This window comes from Amphiura filiformis, unplaced genomic scaffold (genome assembly GCF_039555335.1).
Source record: "Amphiura filiformis unplaced genomic scaffold, Afil_fr2py scaffold_23, whole genome shotgun sequence".
Lineage (NCBI taxonomy): Eukaryota > Metazoa > Echinodermata > Ophiuroidea > Amphilepidida > Amphiuridae > Amphiura > Amphiura filiformis.
The window spans coordinates 3,050,065-3,074,194 of NW_027305487.1; the positions used below are offsets into that span (position 1 = coordinate 3,050,065).

At 36.3% G+C, this 24,130-nt stretch overlaps 2 protein-coding genes and 1 long non-coding RNA gene across 3 annotated transcripts; 2 read left to right on the forward strand and 1 right to left on the reverse strand.

The window, feature by feature from the left end:
- Positions 1-3,137: 3,137 nt before the first annotated feature.
- On the forward strand, positions 3,138-11,122 carry LOC140143567 (death-associated protein kinase 1-like). Its single transcript, XM_072165390.1, has 5 exons — positions 3,138-3,149; positions 6,606-6,806; positions 9,587-9,698; positions 10,631-10,791; positions 10,934-11,122. Exons 1-5 carry the CDS (start codon positions 3,138-3,140, stop codon positions 11,120-11,122), a joined length of 675 nt encoding a protein of 224 aa, XP_072021491.1.
- A 1,289-nt stretch (positions 11,123-12,411) lies between these two features.
- LOC140143572 (uncharacterized) lies at positions 12,412-14,805 on the reverse strand. The gene is made up of 2 exons (XR_011857767.1): positions 14,325-14,805; positions 12,412-13,786 (listed from the first exon to the last, which is right to left on the reverse strand). It is a non-coding gene; the product is annotated as an uncharacterized lncRNA (long non-coding RNA).
- Positions 14,806-19,827: 5,022 nt separating this feature from the next.
- Positions 19,828-20,817, forward strand: LOC140143568 (uncharacterized). Its single transcript, XM_072165391.1, has one exon. The coding sequence runs from the start codon at positions 19,828-19,830 to the stop codon at positions 20,815-20,817; it is 990 nt and encodes a 329-aa protein (XP_072021492.1).
- Positions 20,818-24,130: the final 3,313 nt, after the last annotated feature.

Genomic DNA, 24,130 nt, shown 5'->3' on the forward strand with positions numbered 1-24,130 from the left:
TAAAAATAATCTTTACAATTAAAATAAAGAATAGTTTCTACTACCTAGAATGAATCGTTACCATAGTAACACAGAAATATATGTTGTTGCCCGTTGAGTTCTATTGATGTTGAATGTTTGTGTTCCCTGGGTTATCTGAACTGGCTGCCAGTTCTCTGCTATTTGAATTACAATTGTTATGACACGTAAAAAAATGTCAACAAAATCAGAGATTTATCTTTTAAGTTTTGAGCCCTGTAGAGCCATTTAACTTTTGACCTTTTTGCTCATAACTCAGGTACTATTATAGGTCAATGCGCTCGTATGACCAGTTTTGAATATTTACCCATGTGTGCATGTTAACCTTCAAATTCTCGAATTGCCCGTGGGTTAAAATTTTAGACCCATCCGAATCTTATTTTGTACCACCCAAAGAGCGGTGACCAGCCAAAAACAATTTAACTCCAAAACCATCATGACCATATAATCCCCAAAATATGGCGTTCTCTGTCGGACTATATAATTTTGGTGGTTACGTTTATGTCAATAATCTTTATCTTGTGTGATCGTATTAATTAAGATGCGCGGTTGATATCATATATAAGATTACATTCATTTCAGTGAAAAGAAACATTACATGTGGAAGTAACAATTCCTCATTGGCATGTGTCCAAATCGTTATTAAAATAGCTTATTGTTTAAAATGATCCCGTGATCTTCCCAGAGAGCGCTAATAATGTCTGCAGATAAAATTTGACTCGATGACATCTCGTAAAAAGTGCTATATTGGGTTAAATGCATGGTTAAACCTTGAATAAGTGTTTAGGGCTAAAGTCTCAGAAAAGTTTCTGTATTTTTTCTTTTTTTTTTTCTTCTTCTTCTTCTTCTTCTTCTTCTTCTTTTCTATTTTTCTCTTTCTTTGTAGTCAATAGAATAAAGACCATATTAGTCTAAGTATGATATTCATAAACCGCATCATGATCGACCTATGCCAAAAATAGAGACACTATCTTCAAGTATATAAATGTGGCTTCATAAACATTGTTATATAGCAGGGTGTCATGCCACTGACAGGGAAGGGAAGTGCCTGCAATGTAATTTATAGGGCCATGGAAATAGTGCCCTTAAAATTCCACAGTAAATAGCATACCTTTATTTTGAAAACAAAATAATTATTTTAAATACAGGCCTACATGAATTTTGTATTATGAATATATATTTACAAATGTTATCGTAGGTTAGCAACTATTTGGTAGTTCACAGCATCTTGCGAGTGATAGTGAGCTTTGAAAAAAAATGCATTGATCAGTTTATAGCGAGTGTGTATATAAAAGAATCCAAATATCACAGATAGATAAAGCTTTGTATGTCCTATGGTTCTTGAGTTATGTTGTAAACAGTGCTGAAACAAGAACACTTTTGTAAAACGTACATAACTCATTAACAACTAGAGCGGTTCTCGGCTTTCGCGGTTCTCAGCATTCGCGGTTCTCGGTGGGTTTGTGGTATAGGGTAGGGGAACCTTGTGTGATCCTGGATGGTGTGTTTTATTGATTGGTTTATGTCTTTGTGCTGTTTTGGCCCGTATGTGTCGTTTCTGTTCAGAACCTTGTGTGATCCGAATGTGTATTGTTTTCTTTGTGGTATTTGATGTGTTTTAAATCTATAGGCCCCGTTTGTCTGCCTGTGTGTCATGATCAATCCAATTGATCAATAGCTCCACATATCTAGCGTTTTTAATAGCGCCATTTGTTGGGTGGTCTTTCAGCGTCCAGCGTGTCTAAGCTTACGTGAGTATAACAAGCGAGACGCGACTGGAATAAATTCTAATTGTTTTGAGTGAAAGAAAAGGAGCATTCTTTGATTCGGGTTTAAGGAGAGCAGTCACGTATTTATAAACAGCTATTAGCTGAAGTGAACATTGAAGATTCACGTATACTCACATCGAATATTAAGATCAGTGTTTATGCATTGATATTATTTATGAACTATGAAGATAATTATGGAAATCTACACGATGTGTCTCGACTCTTTATTGTCTAAGTAATTGGATAATGACACCTCATTGACTCCCTCTCCAAGCCTAAACCTCGAACCAAATTATCACACTGTGCAATTGGACTAACCAATGCAAGAAACATCATATACAGGGTGTCCCAAAAACAAGAGGTCCCTCATTGTGCCCTCTTTTTCTCCTATTTCTGAAAGATTGATTAAATATATTTTGGTATGTAAAGAAACCTTTAATCGTTAGCTTTTATACACCAAAACAATTATTTCAATCGGCTCACAACTTTTGAAGATATGCCCTTTTGAATAAAAGTACCCGTTTTTCACTCTGTCCACGGATAGCAAACAGAGTGGTTGTGATGGCTCATGCTATGGAGTGGCCTGCACGACCACCAGACCTCACACCACTTGATTTTTTTCCTTTGTGGCAAAATCCAAGATCTTCGCAAACGTATTACTGAATGCATTCGCAAGTATCCGGCGCACAAGGATGGTACGCAACGCAATTGATTTAATGAGGACCAGGGCTGAAACCTGTATTGGCCAAGGAGGCAACCAGGTAGAGGGTAGAGCAGCACAGTAAACTCACTTCAAAAGAACCAAAGAAAACCCAAACCGTCCTTTTAGGGCTACCTTTTATCCTAAAAAGAGAAATGACTTATGTTGTAAATAAAAAAGAAAGCAAGAAACAAGAAAGTAAGAAACATAAATAAACAAAAAGGCAAAAATAACCAAGAAAAATAAGTGATTGCAAGTAAAGCAAAAGAAGTCCCATTCGACATCCATTTTACCCACAAATTAATGACACTATTAACAAAATCCATTGCCCATAAACCCACCGGTAAAGCCCATTCCATAATAAAGTTATTTTATAAAGTTATCATTGAAGAATGTTTGATATTCATGCATGGTATGTGTACTCCTTTTTAATCTTTGAAGTAGCCAACCCTTCTCCGTGGACAGAGTGAAAAACGGGTACATTTCTTTAAAAGAGCATATATCTTCAAAAGTTGTGAGCTGATTGATATAATTGTTTTGGTTTATTACAGCTAACAATTCAAGGCTTCTTTACATATCAAAATATATTTGATCAACTTTTCAGAAATAGGAGAAAAAGAGGGCGCAACACCCTGTAGTTTGATTTGAAGATGACAGTAACGGTAAAAAGGATTTGCGCGCAGCTAAACACATGGATTTAAAATCTTCATATCTTTTCATCAACTCAAATTTCTCGGCCATATACTGCGTCTTGAAGCATACTGCAGTTACTGTCCGCTTTCCTATACACAATACACAGTGCTCTCACCATTGACGCGTGACCTTTACAAATGATCTACGTTGGAAGAATGGGCACTTGCCTAGTTAACATCACTGTGTGAAAAATAACCAGCCAATATGTTAGCTATTCTCCAAACTTCTAGCAAATATATTTCTCTAACATGACCTAAAATTACAGCTAGGTTAGATGTTCAGAAATAGTCGCACTTTTGTAAAATATGAGTGAGGGCAAGGCATAGCTAGCCAACTCCCCGTGTTAATTGAATGGAGATTTGACCGAAAATATTGGTATCGGACCGATCACTTCTGAAGGATGCCACAAAAAAACGGTACAAGCTACATTTTAACTATTCTCTGGCAATCATCATGATGAGTTTCTTATATAGTATGCCGAAATTGGGTACTGTAGGTGATTGACAAATGGTCGCACTTTTCTGATAAATAAGTGACAGTGAACATGAAATATCAGCGCCCATAAACCCAAGTTAGTAGCTAGTTAGTGGAGGCCGTCACGGGACTGATTATTGATTATTGAAGTGCCTTATTAATAGATACGCACGATTTAGGGCAAGAAAAACAAACCGGGACACTTTTGGAGACATCATCATCATCATCATCATCATCATCATCATCATCATCATCATCATCATCATCATCGACATCATCATCATCATCACTTTCTACATTTTTTCTAAACAACATAGGGCCTACCGTTTTAATAAGATTTTTTCTTGAAATGCATGTAACTATAATTATTGTTTAGAGCGTGATGAAATAAAACATCACGATTTTCATCACAAAACAAAGTAATAGGCCTACAAAAGAAATACATTTTTCAAGAGTGATTGAATAAAACATCACGATTTTCATCACGGAACAAAGTAATAGGCCTACATAAGACATCGTTTGTTTGATTGCAATCAACCGCGACAGTTCGTCTCACACACATAACAATGCACTGTGATCAAATTCAGCATCGAAGTGGTTACGTAATTCTCTTGGTTACCGGATCACGCTACTTTGGTATGCCTTCGAGTGCCATATACTTTATGTGGTGATCATTTCGATCGTGGTTCATTACTCTAGCGCGTGATCCGGTTGACATAGTAACATTACGTAACTTCGATACTGAATAGGTTGATGACAACATTTGATTGAATGGACTGCACTGCGCCATGATTACGTGCACCGGTTCAAATCCTTTGTTTGGAGCCAATCAATAATTTCACGTACAGCCTCTATGCAAATTAGAGTTTACACACGCTGCAGCTGGGGTAATCGACCGAAGCTTGTTGCCGTTAGTGATCGAATGCATGAGCTTATTTGCTTTACTGAATCGATTTACTGGATTAATTTCCTGTTAACTGGGTTTAATGCCACAAAGGTCGAATCGCCTTTGCCATGGACCATGACTGCATCATGGATGACGAGCCTGTGAAAGAATATGCCCTGTATATCCCACCACATGGGAAGAGGAAACCGGGACGGCCGCGGACACTATACTTACAGTATGCACAGCACCTCCTGGGGGATATGATGATGATGGGAAGGACGTGCATTTTGATAACCCGTTTATTAAATGTCGTGCAACATTAACAACACAGTAGTGCTTTAAGAAAATGTCCGAATTTAAAAGTTACAGTTTACAGCGATCAATAGTTATTATGCCAGGTTGCACGTAAAGCTCGTCATTTAATATCTTCTGCAACTTTTAAATTTGGGTATTTCTATTTTAAACCACCGCTGTATAGTTGATATTGAACAAAATTAGACAAATCGGGTATCAAAATGCGCGTAAATAAATCATCCTTCCTTTTATGTTGAAATATTGTGAAAACAATTATTAGTTCTGAAGCTACAGTCGTTTTTATAACAACTGCGTTTCTTTTTGTGCAGACTTTAAGTGTACATGTATATCATCATACACATTTCACATTTTCATGATTTTTTTTGCTTAAGTCATGTCAAGGTCATATGTGGTTAATTGAGCATTTCATGAAATATGGTGGATGTGATCACCATGAAGCGCCAAACATATTCAAGGCCATGTCAAGGTCATCTGAGGTCTGCTGTTGGATTGTTGGACGGTAATGAAACTTGGTGGGTGTTGTCATCTTTCAGTGGGGAACATTTTCCAGGTTATCTGAGGTCAATTGAATATTGATTGTCGGATTATCAGGAAACTTGCTTGGATTGATATGCATGGAGATTTTTGTTATACAATTCTGAATTAGATATGCTTAGCACACATTTTAAGAGTAAATTTGTATTTCCTATATTCTTTGTGGTATTTACCAATAAATACCCATATGTCCCATCCGGAAATTAATTTACACATAAAACAAATTACCAGCATATCATGGACTACCAATGTAAATTATGAAACATGGTCTTCATCAGTGGCATTGTCTTTTTAAAGACATTTCTTGTTTGTCATTATTCAATTAATAAAGACTAATTTACAAACAGTAAATATCTTATCATATCAACTAATGCTATTACAATAACAAACGGTGTGAGTCATATCAAAGTTTGGTCATATTGGATTTAAAAAAAAAAGAGGATTTTAATGTTTCATCGAAAAAATAGGTGCAAAAGGACTTTTTTATTGTTTAGGTATTTAAAAAAATTAAATTAATTTGCAGCGGCCTCAAAGAAGAAGCAGTTTTTGTATTCTTCTGGTATTTAAAAAAAAAAGAAATAAATTTGAAGCGGTCTCTAAAAAGGAAGCGGGAGGGGATGAGAAACATGTTTTATTTTTTACTCGGCCTTATCATATTTACCGCCCAGCGCAAACATTATAAACTTTATCAAGTGCTAATTGTGTTTACTTTTAGAGCCAGCACTAGTCTCTTACAAAGCCGCCGTTCCTATTACAAACATGTTTGTTCTGGATAGCCATACACAGTCTGGCCAGAGACTAAGCCATCACAAGGAATGATTGCCTAAACGATAAATAAGCTCTCTCAAACAGGCGTCCAAAATAGCCTAAACCCTTCCAATTTCGATTTGTGAAGCTGTGTTTTGAAAACAAATAATGATGCGTAAAAAGCCACTCGTGTCATGACTGATGTGCATCTCTTTTTTGGCGTTTTTCGCATTAAATTAGGGTCCCGTTTAAATTCAAAAATAAACTGGTGTCTAGATGTAATCACAGTTAACACACCAGGAAAATTATAGAATATAAAACAAGCTAGTTACGCCTGTTCAGTGCGAACAAGATGCACCTGGTCGGATCACAAAGATGTGATTTCCTCACGGATCACACCAACAATAAACATCTCTGCTATCTGCTATAAATTATTAACTACATTTGTTGTCTTATTTGTAACTCGCAGGAAGATCAAGGCAGCAGTGACTATGACATGACACCAGGTATAAATGTGGTCAAGACGGCAGTGCAGGGTGCCGGCGAGTTCCTAATCTGGGACCTCGCCGGACAGGTCGAGTACGCATTGACCCACGGGATGTTTCTCGGGGTCGATCAATGTCTCTTTGTTGTAGTATATGATCTTGAGGAATTCTCCAATGGAAACATGGTATGTTGATATGATAATCTAAATAGAGACTACTATGCTTTAAATCACATTTACATAATTATTTTGCTGAGGTGGGCGCCTGATTTTTTAGGAAGTCCTTCTTTTGACTTCAATTGAAAGTTACAACAACATCCATTGTGATGTTTATTGTGCCAAAACAGTCAGGACAACACTGTATACATTTTGTTTTCTCCATGGGCCGGTAGCCTAAAGAGTTTAATAAACCTCACTGAGCATGTTTTGCTCAGGAAGTTGTTGTAAGAAATAGGCCTACATAAACAAAACCCCAAATGTAATGTGTTTAAAAAGATTACAAATCAAAATGTCTCAATGTCCTTCACTGAACTTGTATATAAACAAATTTTAAAGTTGATGACGAAAAATATTTCTTTTATACACAACATCTGAAAAGGTACAATGAGTTCCACATTTTTATAGACGAATCCAACGAGCCAAGTCATGGTCAGGATTTGGTCGGACATCTTTGGGTAGCCGCTAGCACCAACCTAGTGTTTTGAGCGTCCAATTGTGCAAACAAAAGCCTCCTAACACCTAGAGAAGATGCAAGGACGAGAAGTACATCAAAGCATAGATACCGCGTGTAGTTAATCCGATTATTATGAAAGGTGTAAAACGGGTGATGCATGGAATGCAGTTTAAAATGTCCGCCAAGGCCGAATCATTTCACATTTTGAGTGCATTGTAGCCGACGGCTACCCAACTAAAGGCTGCTAGTCAGGTGTAGGAATGCGTGAATTTAGATTCGTCTAAACTGCATTCCATCACCCGTTTTACACCTTCCGCGAAAACACAGGCAGACAAAAGAATAACACAATACAGTTCCCTTCGACAAAACACACAGCATGGTCTATTCGCTGTTGAAGTGACATAATAATCGGATTAATACACGCGGTATATATGCATTGATGTACTTGCGAACAAAAGGGCTATATGTATGAATAGATGCGACGGGATTACCTGCGGAATTATCTCCATTATATATATTATTAGCTATTATTCTATTAACCCTCCTCGTCCTTGCATCTTCTCTAGGTGTTAGGCGGCTTTTATTTGCACAATTGGACGCTCAAAGCACCAGGTTGGTGCTAGCGGCTACCCAAAGATGTCCGACCAAATCCTGACCATGACTTGCCTACTTGGATTCGTCTATACTAAAAGGAAACGGCCTATACGAGGGTCGGTCAATATGTAAATGAGAGTTGACCTTTGACCCTATATATTGAAAATTTGAAGCAATTTCTTTAAGATCACAGAAAGACTGTACCTTTGTCTTTCAAACCACATGTGTAAATGATACTATATACTTGATTACGTAACAGCATTAGCATAAAATCAATAGATTAGGGACACTACCAAATCACGCAAAAAGGTGGGCCTTTTAAATTACAGCAAAGCAATGTGTTTAAAACATCCGAGAATAGCAAAAGTACATAGTGCATATGGCTAATTTTGGAATAAACACTAGGTCCGGGGTCTGCCTTTGGTAAAATATGAGACTTGCCATTAAACTTGGGTGGAAATGGGACGTCTTTAAACATCAAGACTGGAAGGGATGCAACATTATTCTGCCAAAATGGCGAAAATGAAAAAAACAGTTATTACAAATGACATTAATTACCTCCAAAATGAAACAGATTTAATTATAATGACTGGCCACATGTGAGAGCAAGTACTCATCAAACAACAATCTGCACATGCGTAGATGGGATGACCGATACAACATGCTGGAAATGTATGAAAAACCTCAAATGAACAGAAAATGTTTAAAAAGAAATTTCTCACTCAAACGATAACCCATCTCTCTGTACCACAATTTTTTGTTTAAATGTAATTAATGGTAGAATTACAATTATATTCTAACCATGGTTTCGAATATTTTCTATTGAGAATCCCGTTTTAATGATTTGGGATTAGTCAACAGAACTGGCAAAATCCACGCTTGCTATTGTTGGCAATATTTAAATGTTAATAGAAAGAAAGGCCTTGTTTTTGTCACAAATAAAGCATATCTGACCAAACATTATAGATAAACTAAAACTTTTCCAGCGGCGGTCCGGTTTTACGAGCTGGAAGTTTGCGTTCTATCTATTTCAAAAGGCAGCACTCTCCATATACTTTATTTCAGAAAATCTAGAATATACAACAACAATATGTTTAAATGCATGCTTGAACCAGATTTTGTACTTTGTTCTCGAAATTATAAAAGAATGACTAAGGCAATTAGCGTAGTAGGCCTAGGCTGACGATTTGTTTTACAGCAATCATTGACTTTTATAGGTGAATAAATTGGGTCAATCAAAATGTTTTTAAAAACCTACATTATTTTCCACTTTGAAAAAAAATAGCGGCTGTGATTTTTTAATTTTCTGGGTCGTTGGGAAAGGGCAATCAAACCTTTTGTTAGGCCTTATATGGTGTGATATCTTATACGTGGACTGCTGCGTTACAAGTGACCGGTATGGTCGTCGATCGTTGATCATTGATTTCTAATACGTTTTCAAACATGCAGTTCTGGCAAGGGTGAAAAATGCTAAATTCAACACCACGTAATGAAACAAAATAAGAGAGCGCCAATAGCTCCTTACAATGTGCTCAATTCTATCTAGACCTGGCATAATGTTACTGGTTACACCATTTTCGGTTAAGGTTCTACTAGGTTTCAATACAGATGAATAAATACGGTAAATGAATTCAAAAGATATAAAGCTATATAGGCTATATATGACACTTGTAATGCACAATTTTATTCTACATGTTAGTCAACCACTGAATACTGGTTACCCTTCCTCAAAGCCGCCCGAAGAAGTGAGGATAAAACTCAGGTTGTACTTGTTGGAAGCCATCTTGATCGGATAGACAACAAACTAGAAGGTATCCATTTTTGTTGAATTTTTGTTGCCTATATTTCTCTGCTTATTATGTATTCATCACTGTTTTCTAATTAGGCGGAGGCGCCATATTTAACGTTAGCTTTGGGCATTTAACTATTTTCTTTATTTCCCACCCGCTAAATACGGCTCCTCCGCCTAATGTTTGATCTTTAATTCGATGTCACTAGGGCCTAGATGTGTAACATTTTTTTCTTTATAATTGAAACGCTTAGAAGGAAAGTTTTAAGGTTTTTTTTTTAAGGAAACGCTTAGAAGGAAATTTGTTACCAGGGTCGGATTTATCAATGCGGGGACAGACAGATTTTTTTTTAATTAAATATATTTTTTTTTTTTTTGTTTAAATTTTTTTAAAAAAAAAACAAACAAAGAAACAAGCAAACAAAACAAAAAACAAAAAAAGTCAGGGTCGGGCCTACTTTTAGGGTAGGTCAGGTTACGCCAATCAAACACTTTTTTAGGCCTCAGTGATAAAAGCATGAAAGCTTCTATACACATGAAGTGCACGGTCCAAATTAAGTTTATTTTAAGGTGGGGAGGCATTTTGGACTTGACCTCTAGTGACCGGTAAAGGTCAAGAAATGTCATACAGGGTTAAAAAAAATCTCCAATCTTGTTAAATGATACACTAACTTATTCGTCTGATCACAAATATTTCAAAAATATATCGTTGCAGAGTTATTCTACAAAAACCTCAGATTCAGCTTAGCAGCTGTATTATATTCACGTATATTATAGGCACTAAATTTTCTTGAATGAAGGTAACATCGACTGATCAGTAATTTCTGAATTATATCGGAAACAAATATTAAACATTTTTGAATAAAGGGTAACTCATAACATATCGAACTAGCTATCGGTAAACAGAAACATTTTTATTTAAGATAATCATATCAAAACCATTTCATATTCAAGGAAAGAGAGCAGCAGAACATCTTCTTCGACAATCCCAAAAGATGTTTGACGGGATTCTAGATATCGAGGACTCTGTGATTGTTGTGGACGCACGGGATGTGCACTGTAAAGGAGTAGAATCCCTGAAAAATGTCTTGAAAGAAAGGAAGAAATGTATTGTGGTAAGGAGTTATAATATTTTCTAAGTATATTTCAAACCATTATTGTAGCATCGGTAGCGATTGAGTTTGTAAACATTTCCTTATTACCATAATTGGCCTTATTACTTGACATTTCAATGTGTGCTTTCTTTTCAACAATTAGGGGACCGAAAAGCTTCCTAAAGTGTGTGATAAGATGGCGAAGATAATCAGACCTTGGCGTGAGGAAGATGTGCCAATAATCTCTTGGCAAGAATATAGTGAGAGGGTGAGACAAGTGTATCCTGATATGGGTGAAGAAACACTACGATCTGTTACGTCATACCTCCACTTAATGGGAGAAGTAAGTTGACGGAAGCATATTAAAGCGAGTCGGCATTCACTCGGGACCATTTATATAGTTTTCCGTGCCTCGGGGGGGGCACTATATTGTCAAGAGGCGGTATCAGGCGCGTCCGCGGACTCTCAAAAAGCACCCTAAACAAGTATTTCCGAGACTGAAAATTTCCCCCCTAAACAAGTATAAGTAGCACGATTTGCTACCCTAAACAAGTAGTTGTCTTTTCCCCAACCCTAAGGGGCGCACCATTAGATTTCCAGGGGGGGCATGGGAGTTTTTGAAGAAAAAAAAACTTTGCCCACTAGTGAGAAAAAAAAAAAAAACTTTGCCCACTAGTAAGAAAAAAAAAAAATTTTGCCTCACTGATGAGTAAAAAAAAAACTTCCCCACCCAACTTTGTATAAAAATGTACATTAAAATTGAAAAAAAATTTGGTGCTCTTGGAGGCGAAAAAAAAAAAATCTGCCGCCTTCGGCGGTGAAAAAAAAAAATTCTGCCTGACCCAAACTCCCATGCCCCCCCCCTGAGAATCTAATGGTGCGTCCCTAAACAAGTAGGTAAGCGTTGGATTCGTGCGCTTAGAAGGAGGTCATGAATATTGATATGCTACGTCACTGTCCATCATGTCCACGTACGTCTCATACACAGAATTAATTCTGTGGTCTCATATGGAGTCATCATAGGCCTATTCCAACTTCTGCAGATGAGTATAATAGGGGTGAATATATAAATTGAATACCTGAGTGGAAGAAGGGCCCAACTCCATCAAAACTGTTTTTGAGATATTAAGACAAAACTTAATATTTGGAAAAGTTTTATAGACAGAATGTTTTCATCTTCAGGGGACCTTCAATACATGAACATACAATATTACATACATTCGAAATTATATATGATGTTTCCATGGCAACGGTACAGGTCTTAATACGAGTTGGAGTTGGGCCCTTCTTCCACTAATATGAATATACAAGGTAGGCCTACAAGATACAGCAGATGTGTTATAAATAGCTACAGAAATTTGATAATTATCCATTAATTGCAGCTAATTGCACGAGTAGAATATGCTAGCAAGAAAGTTTATTGTAGTGAAAAGCAGATTTCCATGGATGAACAAAATTCCTCTTTCACCCAATTTTGTGGAAGAAGGGCCCAACTCCATGGAGTTGGGCATTTCTTCCATGAAAACCATGATTAAGATGATTAATTGTATACGTGGAAGACTATTTGGGGAGTGGATTTTGGCTCATCTTTCGCACACAATAAAAAAATAGCACACGAAAAATAAGAATACAAGATACATGTTTTAAAATGGTGTCATCTGAGAGATCTCTATGAAAGATTTATTTTGGTACAAAAATTTTTGAGATCGGATAAGGGGTTCAGGAGATATGATTTTTTTAAATATCGTAAATTGCATCGAAAACCTGCCTGAAATGGCAAAAATAGGCAAAATTGCGTATTTTTTACATTTTACAGACCAATTTTTGGAACCATTATGATTTCCAGAGTGGTAAATCTGCTAGATATTGTTAAAAAAATGTCAGTCTTACTGGCAAAATAAACTTTGACCACCAATCTTATGTTGTTTTGACATGACGGGTTGTCAAAAATGGCATTTTGGCCAATTTCACAATCCGCAGACTAAAAAATGTTAGAAAATTAACTAAGTCCAGCTAATTAATATGCGTAAAAGCCATAACTCAAGTTCTGAAAGATATTTTGAGCTGTAACTTGGTGGGAAGGTTTATTTTGTAGATTGCTATCTTTTGACACAAAAACAAATGCATAATGTTACTTAATATGCAAATTTATGCAAATTAGCCAATTATGACCTAATTATATATTCGTCACCTCATTATGTACATTTAACATTACATTTGTCTGCATTACTTTAGACACAATACTTCTTGTTCTATATACCACATCTTTGGAAAGTTTCATCCACACAGGGGCTTGCATTATCAAATGAGAGCCAAATCATTGAATGCAACTAAACGCAACTTTATTGAATACTGAATTGATAAGTCCAGCTAATTAAATATGCGTAAAAGCCATAAGTCAAGTTCTGAAAGTTATTTTGAGCTGTAACTTGGTGGGAAGGTTTGTTTTGTAGATTGCTATCTTTTGATACAAAAACAAATGCATAATGTTACTTAATATGCAAATTAATGCAAATTAGCCAATTATGACCTAATTATGTATTCGTCACCTCATTATGTACACTTAACATTTCATTTGACTGTATTATTTTGGTTACAATACTTCATGCTCAATATATTACATCTTTGGAAAGTTTCATCCATATAGGTGTTTGTGTTATTACATAACAGCTAAATCATTGAATGCAAGTGCAGCAACTGAGCACAAAAACTAGAAGTTTTTACTGTGCAGAATGGTGGTGGCCAAATTTTCCAATTTTTTTTCAATTTCTTACAAGCTTAATGATGTTTCTGAGTTAACTGATGGTGCCATACGGTATGTTGTAACCTTTTGTTGGTAACAAACTCAGAGTCAGAGAAAGGATTTTTCCTTTTGATACCAGTTTTATAATTTGTGCTGTTTGATTTTAGTTTGACCAATAGCTTTGCCGCAAGTTCAGCAGGTGAAACTTCTTTGGAGTTTTCTTGAGATGTGGTACATGCAGCTGTTGTTTCCTCAACGGAATCATTCAATGATCTGAAAAAAAAAAAAGAATAAATAAAAATTTTGTTAAAATTACAGGTCTACCTACAGTTTGTGTGCATAATAGCAAGTATGAATTCAGTTTTTAAATGAAAATTCTTTTAAAACCCTACAGTTAAATTCATTTTTGCTTTTTACTACATTAAATTTGAATTTAAATTATAATGGTTAAGCTTTGTTTTCATGTTTTACATTACATCAGTCAAAACAACATTGTTTCAAGCAAACAAAACCATGTATACTTCATATTGATCATAACATAGCACAATAGAGAGGGAGGGTGTAAATCAATGTAAACACCTCCTAACTATACAACAGCTATAACACACTGTGCGTGGGTCCATTACTGCCATGTAAACATTGCCATTACTTCCATCACTGTTACTCCCTAAATAAAATAGCTATAATGCCTGTTAAAATAGTTTGAATTTAATGCCAAATTTCTCCCTTTAGAATACTCTTCCAACCTACTTTATGTTTAAATTACAGTTAAGTATTTATTAAAGAACATATATAATCAAACAAAACCTACCTGAACGTCAGTTATTGCAAATAAGACGGGGAATATTAGATCATCAATTTCTTCGGCTGTCAACCCAGCCAGTACAGTTGGTGTATTCTCTCTGCATACTCTGTGTGGTGTGAGATGGGGCCAAGTAGAGCTGCACTACGCATGATGTGTTGATAGTTTTGACACTTTTTACAGCAATTTCCACCAATGTTACACTCTTTGAAATCAAATTCTGAAGATATTTTTGCAATCTATAGACTTTAAACTACTGCTGGGCAGTACAGGATTTCAGATGGATAAATATTTACGCCGGTAGACAATTTCTACGAAAATTCATACAACTCAACATAACTCAACTTCTGAACAAGCTATCAAGAACCCTGTTGCTCTAAACAGTACACAAAGGTCACTGTAAATCAATATATTGATCTCATGCATATTCATTGGGTGTAACACTTGTGGAAAGTCAATTTTTTATAGGGGTATTTTTTGAGCGAGTCACTTCTGGCAAGGATGATCTCCTGGATGGGGCAGCTTTAATTAGCATGAGGCCGCATTGATATGTAAATAGCGTATTGTTATTTAAATTTGCGCCCAGACGTATTGAGGGCGACAGTCATGTTATCCAGACGGAGAATGGCTGCATATGCCGGGCATGTCAATTTGCTGAGTGAAGGCTGATAATCACCTTTCTGTATAGGTAATAAGCTAGTATATTTCGTGTACCAGTTGGTTATAACAAAAATTAGTATCATATTAAATATATTAAATGTATAAACTTTGAAATTTACATGAATTTGAAGAGCATAGCTTCGAAATGTAGCTAAGTCAGGTGATGTGAAATTCTGCTGCGTGACCCCCTCTGCGTGGTAGAATTATATTCATAAAACATTGAATTTAACAGATATTTTTGGTAGCCAACCACGATTTATCAGCATTTAAAATATATGTTAATTAACAAAGATAAATAATAAAGAGTACAAATGGCAATTAACTAGTAAACAAGCCTGAAATCTTAAAATGTTGCCACGTGATTTCCCGAACACATGACATGTCCACATGTGACCACTATTCATATTTACCGTAAATATTTGGAGTATGCTTGCACATCATGCACATACACTGTGCATTTCTTTGCTTCCGTATAAAATCAATAATTCATGCTGGGAGCCAAGTAACATTGTCTGCTCAGTGCAAATTGGTATTTTATTTTACTTGAGAGCATAATAGAAATACATAAAGACGAATAAGGCGCCATGATGGAAGGTCAGGTCGGGTATCAAAGGTTATTATAACTTAAATACTACTTGTATTTCCCACCTTGCCTCTGTCACATATTTCCTTCATATTATTGACAGCAAGTCCTAATTTTGACTTTGCTATTGCAAAATGTCATTTCATATCAAATTAGTAGACTTTCTTTGAAAAAACATATCACTGGTGCCTGATGGGAATACCCGTCCGCCATTTCATTAAACTGGATCGTTTTCGCCTGTTTTGTGCCCAGATGTATTGGGGGCGCGCTATGCTCTCATTGAACAGGCAAAGTTCGCAAAACTAACAACGTTGTTATTTGCCAAACTCAATTAACATGATCCAAGGGTCGAACATGAATTATTCATAACGAGCTATAACAGATCGATAACTGGCCTCACTTTCTAGCTAGTAAACCAGCTGAATTTTTCATAGATTTTGCGTTGCTAATAGAACAACCGTGAATTTAGTGTCACCCCCTTGCTTCTGGGCAAGCAGTAATTATCAACTGTGAGCCTGCGATGCGTGTGAAAATGACTCAACTTTACAAATTTTTAAAAAATATTTCCCTACCACCTATGAACTCAATATTTCAGGAATAGTTTATAGAATGTGTATGTTATTTTTTTGTGAAAGAATTAGAGTCCTACCTATCACGAAAGTGTTTTTATCTCAAATTGAAAATGTGTACTCATTGAAATGTTCATGACTGTTTGTGTGTGGCAGAAGCATTGGTCATGCACTGTGCTCAGCCTTAATGCTGAGTCTAACTCATTTTTGTAAAAAATTGGAGTTGGGCCCTTCCACTCAGGTATTCAATTATGACAGAGGCTACAATTTTGTCAAGACTTTTGAAGATTTAGTTATTGAAAGAGGGATTTTATTCCTTGCATCAAATTTCATACCCTCAATTTCATTTCCGCGTATTAGAAATTGCAATTTTGCTACCCTTTTTTCCAATTTTTTTTCTGTTTTTGACACCCTAACACGATACGCGCGTATCGTGCCTACCCACGAAAAACTACACTTTTTACGCGTTTTCATTATCGCGGATGGTGTCAGGCCACAATGGGAGTGACCCCCGGGGAAAATCATACCGAGTCTAAATAGATTGAATTCAAAATGTTTCACAGCGCTATTGTACAGTGAGTTTTCTTCATAAAATTGGCAGAGCAGAGTCTCCAAATTGTTATTTCTGTGATGAATTCCCTGAAGCTATTTTCCACATGTTATGTGATTGTAGGAAAATATCCTCATTGTGGGATGAACAGAACCGTTCTTTATATAGGCCTAAACTGTTTGACTGGCACAGGTTTCACATTTTCCAAATTTGACAAAATATTTGGTATCAGAGATATTTCTGAACATGATAGGCCTACTTGTATTAATTTTCATTAAAAAATGGACTATCGACCTTGATTCTTAGAACCTAACAATTTTTTTTTTTTTTATCCCGAGATAATCATGTTATCTCGAGATAATTATCTCGAGATAATCATGTTATACCGGGATAATCATGTTATCTCGGGATAATCATGTTATCCCGGGATAATCATCCCGATATAGGTAATCATGTTATCCCGGGATAATCAGGTTATCCCGAGATAACCAGGTTATCCCGGGATAATCAGATTATCCCCAGATAATTATCCCGAGATAATCCCGTGATAACATGTTTATCTTGGACATGCAAAATCTCTTTAACAAATTTTGTAATAGACGTCCATATCATAGGATGTATGGCGATGGAGTGTAAATCTGGGTAGGAGACTGTTTAAATAAATCGCTCCCCCCTCTCGGCCCGCCAAAAATCTTTGCTCTCCCCCCCTTGCACATGCCAAATATTTGGGATCCTAATTTGCAAACCTTAGGCCTAAATGCCCTATATACATGTTGCGAGCGCAGCGAGAAAGAAAATTTGCATATTTAAGCATTTCCGTACGGTTTTCCTAAGCCTTTTTAAAGCATATTATTTAAAAGACGCCCCAAGAATGTACCCTGAAAACCCATTTCTGTCCATTTTCTGGCTATCTTCTGTAGATAGCAGATCGATCTAGTAATCTTCTGTAGATAGCAGATCAATATAAGCCTAGCTATCAATGTAACTATGGATATAACTATCTTCAGTAGATAGCAGATCAATATAGCTATCTTCAGTAGAAAGCAGATCAATATAGCAATCTTCAGTAGATAGCAGATCAATGTAACTATGTCCAGTAGTTGCAGATGAATATAACTATCTTCAGTAGATAGCAGATCAATAGCTACCGTATATGCAGTAGATAGCAGATCAATACAGCCATCTTCAGTAGATTGAAGATGAATATAGATATCTTCAGTACGGTAGATCATGACGGCCCTGATTTGGTAAAATGATCTAACTTGAAATTAAAATCGCTGTTTCGAGAAAAAGAACTTTAAAGTTTGAACACTTGACGTTTTTCTTTTTGAATAAAATAGATTATTAAACAGATATTATGTCTTAGAAAATATAAAAATCTCATTATTTGGTGGCATGGTGGTGATTTTAGGATCATATCACCAATGGAAAGAGCGCCCTCACAATACCCATGATATGGATTTATCTCAAAATATCCAAATTTCAAGTTAGATAGTTTTACCAAATCAGGGCCGAATTGAGCAAATCAATATAGCAATCTTCAGTAGATAGCAGATCAATATAGCTATCTCCAGTAGATAGCAGATGAATATAACTATCTTCAGTAGATAGCAGATGAATATAATTATCTTCAGCAGATAGCAGATCAATATAGCAATCTTCAGTAGATAGCAGATCAATATAGCTATCTCCAGTAGATAGCAGATGAATATAACTATCTTCAGTAGATAGCAGATCAATATAATTATCTTCAGTAGATAGCAGATCAATATAGCAATCTTCAGTAGATAGCAGATGAATATAACTATCTTCGGTAGATAGCAGATCAATATAATTATCTTCAGTAGATAGCAGATCAATATAGCAATCTTCAGTGAATAGCTATATTGATCTGCTATCAACAAAAGATAGCTATATCGATCTGTTATCTGCTGACGATAATTATATCGATCTGCTATCTACTGACGATAGCTATATTGATCTGCTATCTACTGACGATAGCTACATTGATCTGCTATCTACTGGAGACAGCTATATTGATCTGCTATCTACAGAAGATAGCTATATTGATCTGCTATCAGTATCTACAGAAGATTGCATATATTAACCTGCTTTCTACTGAAGATAGCGATATTAATCTGCTATCTACTGAAAATAGCTATATTTTGATCTGCTATCTACTGGATATAGCTATATTGATATGTTATCTACTGAAGATTGCTATATTAACCTGCTTTCTACTGAAGATAGCGATCTACTGAAAATAGCTATATTGATCTGCTATCTACTGGATATAGCTATATTGATCTGCTATCTACTAAAATAGCTATATCTACTTTCTGTACTGAAGAAAGCTATATTAATCTGAAGATATGCTATCTACTGAAGATAACTTTTTTCATCTGCAATCTACCGGTGATAGCTACATTGATCTGCTATCTACTGAAGATACTAATATTCAAGCAAACAAATTCAGACTTCCATCAAAATGGACACCTCTCGACTCTGGTAACATTTTACTAGAGGAATACTTAGAAAACACGAAGTCTGAACTTTGCCATCTAAGATATAACTCTCCACAAAACAACATCAGCAGAGAGGAAAGAAAGGCGCTCAATGATCTTTCTAAAAATCCTGATATTGTGATCAAAAAATACGACAAAGGTCGCGGCATTTGTATTATGAACAAGCATGACTATACTCAAGTTGGTTTAAACCACTTATCTAGCCATCCATTATGAAAATATTCCATCAGATCCTACCTTGGATTCAGCTAAAGAAATACAACAAGTCCTGGAAGAGATGCACAACAAAAAAAATTATAGACGATGACACTTTCCTTGCCTTAGATCCATTCTCACATGATATACGCACTAGTGAAATGTACTTTTTACCGAAATTGCACAAAGAACCTGTCGCTAACAACCTATTTGAAGCTCGCCCTATATAGTTAGTGGAATAAATTCTGCTACATATACAATCTCCAGATTCTTGGACTTCTTTCTCTCACCTATTGCAGCTTCTCAGAAGACTTACCTTAGGGACTCTACAGACATTATTTTGAAACTTCAAAACATTTCACTCCCTCCCACTGCTCTCTTCTTAGCAGCAATAGATATCAAGGCTATGTATACTAACATCAACCACCAGATGGCCATTAAAAATGCATCCCAGGCCTATGATTCTTCCAAAATCAAATACACCATCAAGAGACCACCAACGGAATATATCACCAAACTTCTTTCATTGGTTCTTGAAAACAACACCTTCAGATGTGCCGACTTCAATTATAAGCATAAAATTGGACTGGCCATGGGCAGTCCAGTTAGCTGCTCTCTCGCCAACATATCACTCCATCCTCTCGAATGCGCTTTCCTGAAGAAAGCAAAAAATATCACCTGTTTCTATAGATATCTAGATGACATCATCTTAATTTCATCTGGCACCAGAGATGATCTTGACCAAAACATCAAGGATCTTAACCTCTTACATCCAGACCTTAAATTTACAGCTGATATTTCGGAGTCCGGAATCAACTTTCTTGATCTCCATATCTACAAGGGCAAAAACTTCCATGAGACTGGCAAACTTGACACAAAAGTTTTCACAAAACCTTGTGATACTTTCCAATATATACAACCATCTTCCTCTCACCCTCCTGCAACCTTTAAAGGTTTCATCCATGGTGAATTTTTAAGATTCATTAGGATCATCAGTGAAGAAGAGGAATTCCACAAACAATGCGCCCTCTTCAAGGATAGACTCCTTAAGAGGGGCTATTCAGAGGACTTCATCAATAATATTCAACAATCAGTCTTATACGAAAATAGACAAACAATCCTTATTAATACAGGTAACAAACGCAAAAATCAGCAACTAGATTTTCCACTGGTCTTTACAACAACCTACACATCACATCTCACTGCCAAGCAACTTAAGAATGCACTCCTCAAGAACTGGAATCTTATATCAGGTAACCAGGATCTTCATAACACATTCCCATCACCACCCCTGATAGCTTTCCGACGCTCTAAAAACCTACAAGACATACTTGTCTCAGCGAAACTACCTAGTGACGGTAATTTGGAGATCCTGTTGGATCTCCTCACAGACCATTCGTCTGAAGAATCCATTGTTTAACCTCTTTCCACCTGGAGATAGAGCATTTTTTTGTTTCAAAAAAATGTGATCTAGCCTGATGACAGTCGCATAAGACTAGAAACTATATAGTCGCTGACAGGAGTATAAGTTCACACTTATATTACCCTTCTTCTATATTCCATCTCCATCTTTACTTTTTAATCCATTTTTACATGATATTAATCTGAATCTCAAATCTCTACAATTTGAACTACTTTAACATTGAACTCCACCACTCCAAGGGTGCACCCTTGACTTTATCTACCAGAGTAAATTATAAAGTTCTACTTTATAACCACTCTTCTTCGATTCACCTCTCCGCCAATCTCTCTACTCACACTCTAATTGGAAACTGTACACTTTTTATGCACGTGCAAACTTTAAACACGTTATAGGCCTACATAGGTTTTGCTGATTTTTTCTCTGATTTACTTTGCACACACGCTAAATGCACTACTATTACGGTACCTTGCTAGTATGACGTCACTTAAACGCCAGCTACGACAGAGGAAATTTCTCTACAACGTCCGCAATAGGATTTTTTCCTCATTTTACCATCTTTTTAGTGCAATTCTTCACGATTTTTCACATTTCATAGCAGCAAAAACCTATCTTTTTAATCTACTGCAATTTAAGCCTTTCTCCAGCAATTTTACATCATTTCATGCAAAATTGCCTTCTGTACACACGTTTTCCTATACGCAACATAGCCAACTCTCGATTTCTTCACAAAATCGAAAGAAAAACGGGCTACTAACTTCACATTTTCACTGGACATCACTGATTGGCTAGTAGTTTTTACGCGCAATACACCCGCTCACACCTGATTGGTGGTTTGTAAAACTCATTACGATCCTTCACACCTCCGTAGGAATCGGTATAAAAGCCGACGTTTTCCCGCTCCGGGCTCACTCTGCACTACAGATTTGGCTTGTCAGTCTTCTCCACGCATGTTCGTAGGCTATTAATTTGTCCCTTCATAAATTTCGCCATACCGATTTTATTTAAATCCGAAGATGGCAACTTCTGAACCCAACTTGTCTGATGATGCCTTGTTAGATGAACACGGCGATCTGAAATGCGGGCGACCGCCAACTTCTTCACCATGGTAAACCACCGAGACCTGCAACTCTACCAGCAGAAAAGTTATCACGAGAAAACTTTCGTCTGGTGAGATACCACTCTGACCGTGTTCGCCAAATTATGATCAACCGGGATAAAGCCAAGGCTTTTCTTGATTATAATATTCGCCTTCATCAGCAAGAAATCCGTCCGAAATGGATGCCAGCAACACCAAGCCTTCCTCTTCTTCCAGGGTCTACACCTTTCCCTCATGCCTTGCATGAGGACTGGAAAACTACCACTAGAAAGTATGAGAAGAAACTGCATAAGAAGGTCATCAAAAATCTTCCAAATGTGATTGACTGCATGGAAGAAAAGATTCACATTGAACGCGAATCTCGACTCCAAAATCTTAAAGAAGCGATCACCGATCAGTCCCAGAAGCGTAGGGCTGAACTTCTATTCCTTCGTTTCGTCAACAAGACCGAGCAGCCAACCTTCCCTGCAAGACGTCCCCGTAATTCATGGGGAGAGCGCCGACAACCACCAAGCCTGTAGACATTAATCTCACTTGAGATCAATTTTTAAACGGCTCTTTTCAGAGCCACCATATGTTAAAAAAGAGATGATGATGCTTTGTTTCATTATGCTGTATGCCTTTTAGTAGTACTAGTCTCCTCTCTCATGATTATTTTAACCCAATTTCCGTAATTTGGTTGAATAATTTAATGATTTTTTCCATTAATAAGTACTACTTTTACCCCGAAATAACACAAATAAATACACTTTGCACCATGTCTTTGCATTCCTGTCATCAGGTCTGTCTTTTATTTACATTAACTGACAATTGTTTACTCAATACCTATCTTATTATACATACACAATCCATATTAAATGCTGCCATACGTCTTATAGCTCTTTTACATATATTCAATTTGACTTTTGATCATTCTTTCTCCGATTTTTTATCACGAGCAATTCCAATTCCATATACAGCAATGTAGTGCAATCCTATTCTATAATAACGTGCTCTTTCCACCTCCTGCACTACCATCCGTTGTACTCCATAAGATTCACTTGCGTTTACTTCATTAAACTTTTTAATGATTAAATTCACTCACCACCGCATCTATATTATATCTCATATTATATCTGAATATTTATTACTTCCAATATTTAGCTAGCTATACTGGCTTGACTTTTTACATGATTACTTTTGACTGTTTCATCTACGTTTTACTACATTCTCTCTCAAAACGGAATCATGTTTTTGCAATTTCTATAATTTTACATCATCTTTATTTGGATCAAATCTCTAATAACACTCTGTTTACCATCAATTTTATATTGGAAAGTGATGCATTTCTGTCTCTAGGTACTCGTTGTAAGCAACTCGCACCCCTATATGAAAAAATATTTGTTAAATGTCACCCATGGGGCTTGTTGTGAAAACTTGAATAAAACACACGAAGACAGACAAAAAAAACCATTTATATAATTGGCCTACGAGCACACACTAGGCCTATAAGGAATGTAATACATTATTTATCACATAAATACTGAAGTATGGTAGGCCTATATTTAAACGTCATGAGACATCCGTGTAGTAAAGGCACCATATAACATATTCAAGGACTAGAGGAATACAATCATATTCCTCCCGCACTCATAATTAGAAGGAAAACATCATTATCACTGAGTTTATCAATATCGTAAATTTCCTTAACACCAGAAAATAACTTACTGTCTGTTCAATTAGCCTTAGATTCTTGTATTTTTAAGATATTCATCATATTTGAAAAAATAAAAAATTGCGGTCAAAGTCATCAAAGAACTGTGTTTAACCCACAGCTTTAGACCCAACGTGATTTTTACTTTTCAAATTCCTAAGTTCAGTTTAACGCGGCTGTGTACTATAGACATTGTTTCTTTCGCGAAATTGAGTTTTTTTGATATGTTTGTACTTTGTTATGTTTTTTATAAAAAACAAGGAATGAAAATCCAGATTTGTAAACTCCAACTGCAATATTTTAAGGATTTTATTTCACTATTCCACTCGTGTATGAAAATGAAAAGGAAAGAAAATCTTTGTTGAACCAGCAGGGTACACGCGCGCAACAACGCATCGCGTTGCGTATCGCGCAATTTGTTAACGCACAAATACGCGACGCTTATCTGCATGCGCGGCGCATCTTATGGAAACACCACGGAAGCACTGATTTCACAAAAACCTAGTGTTCAAATGGCTCCG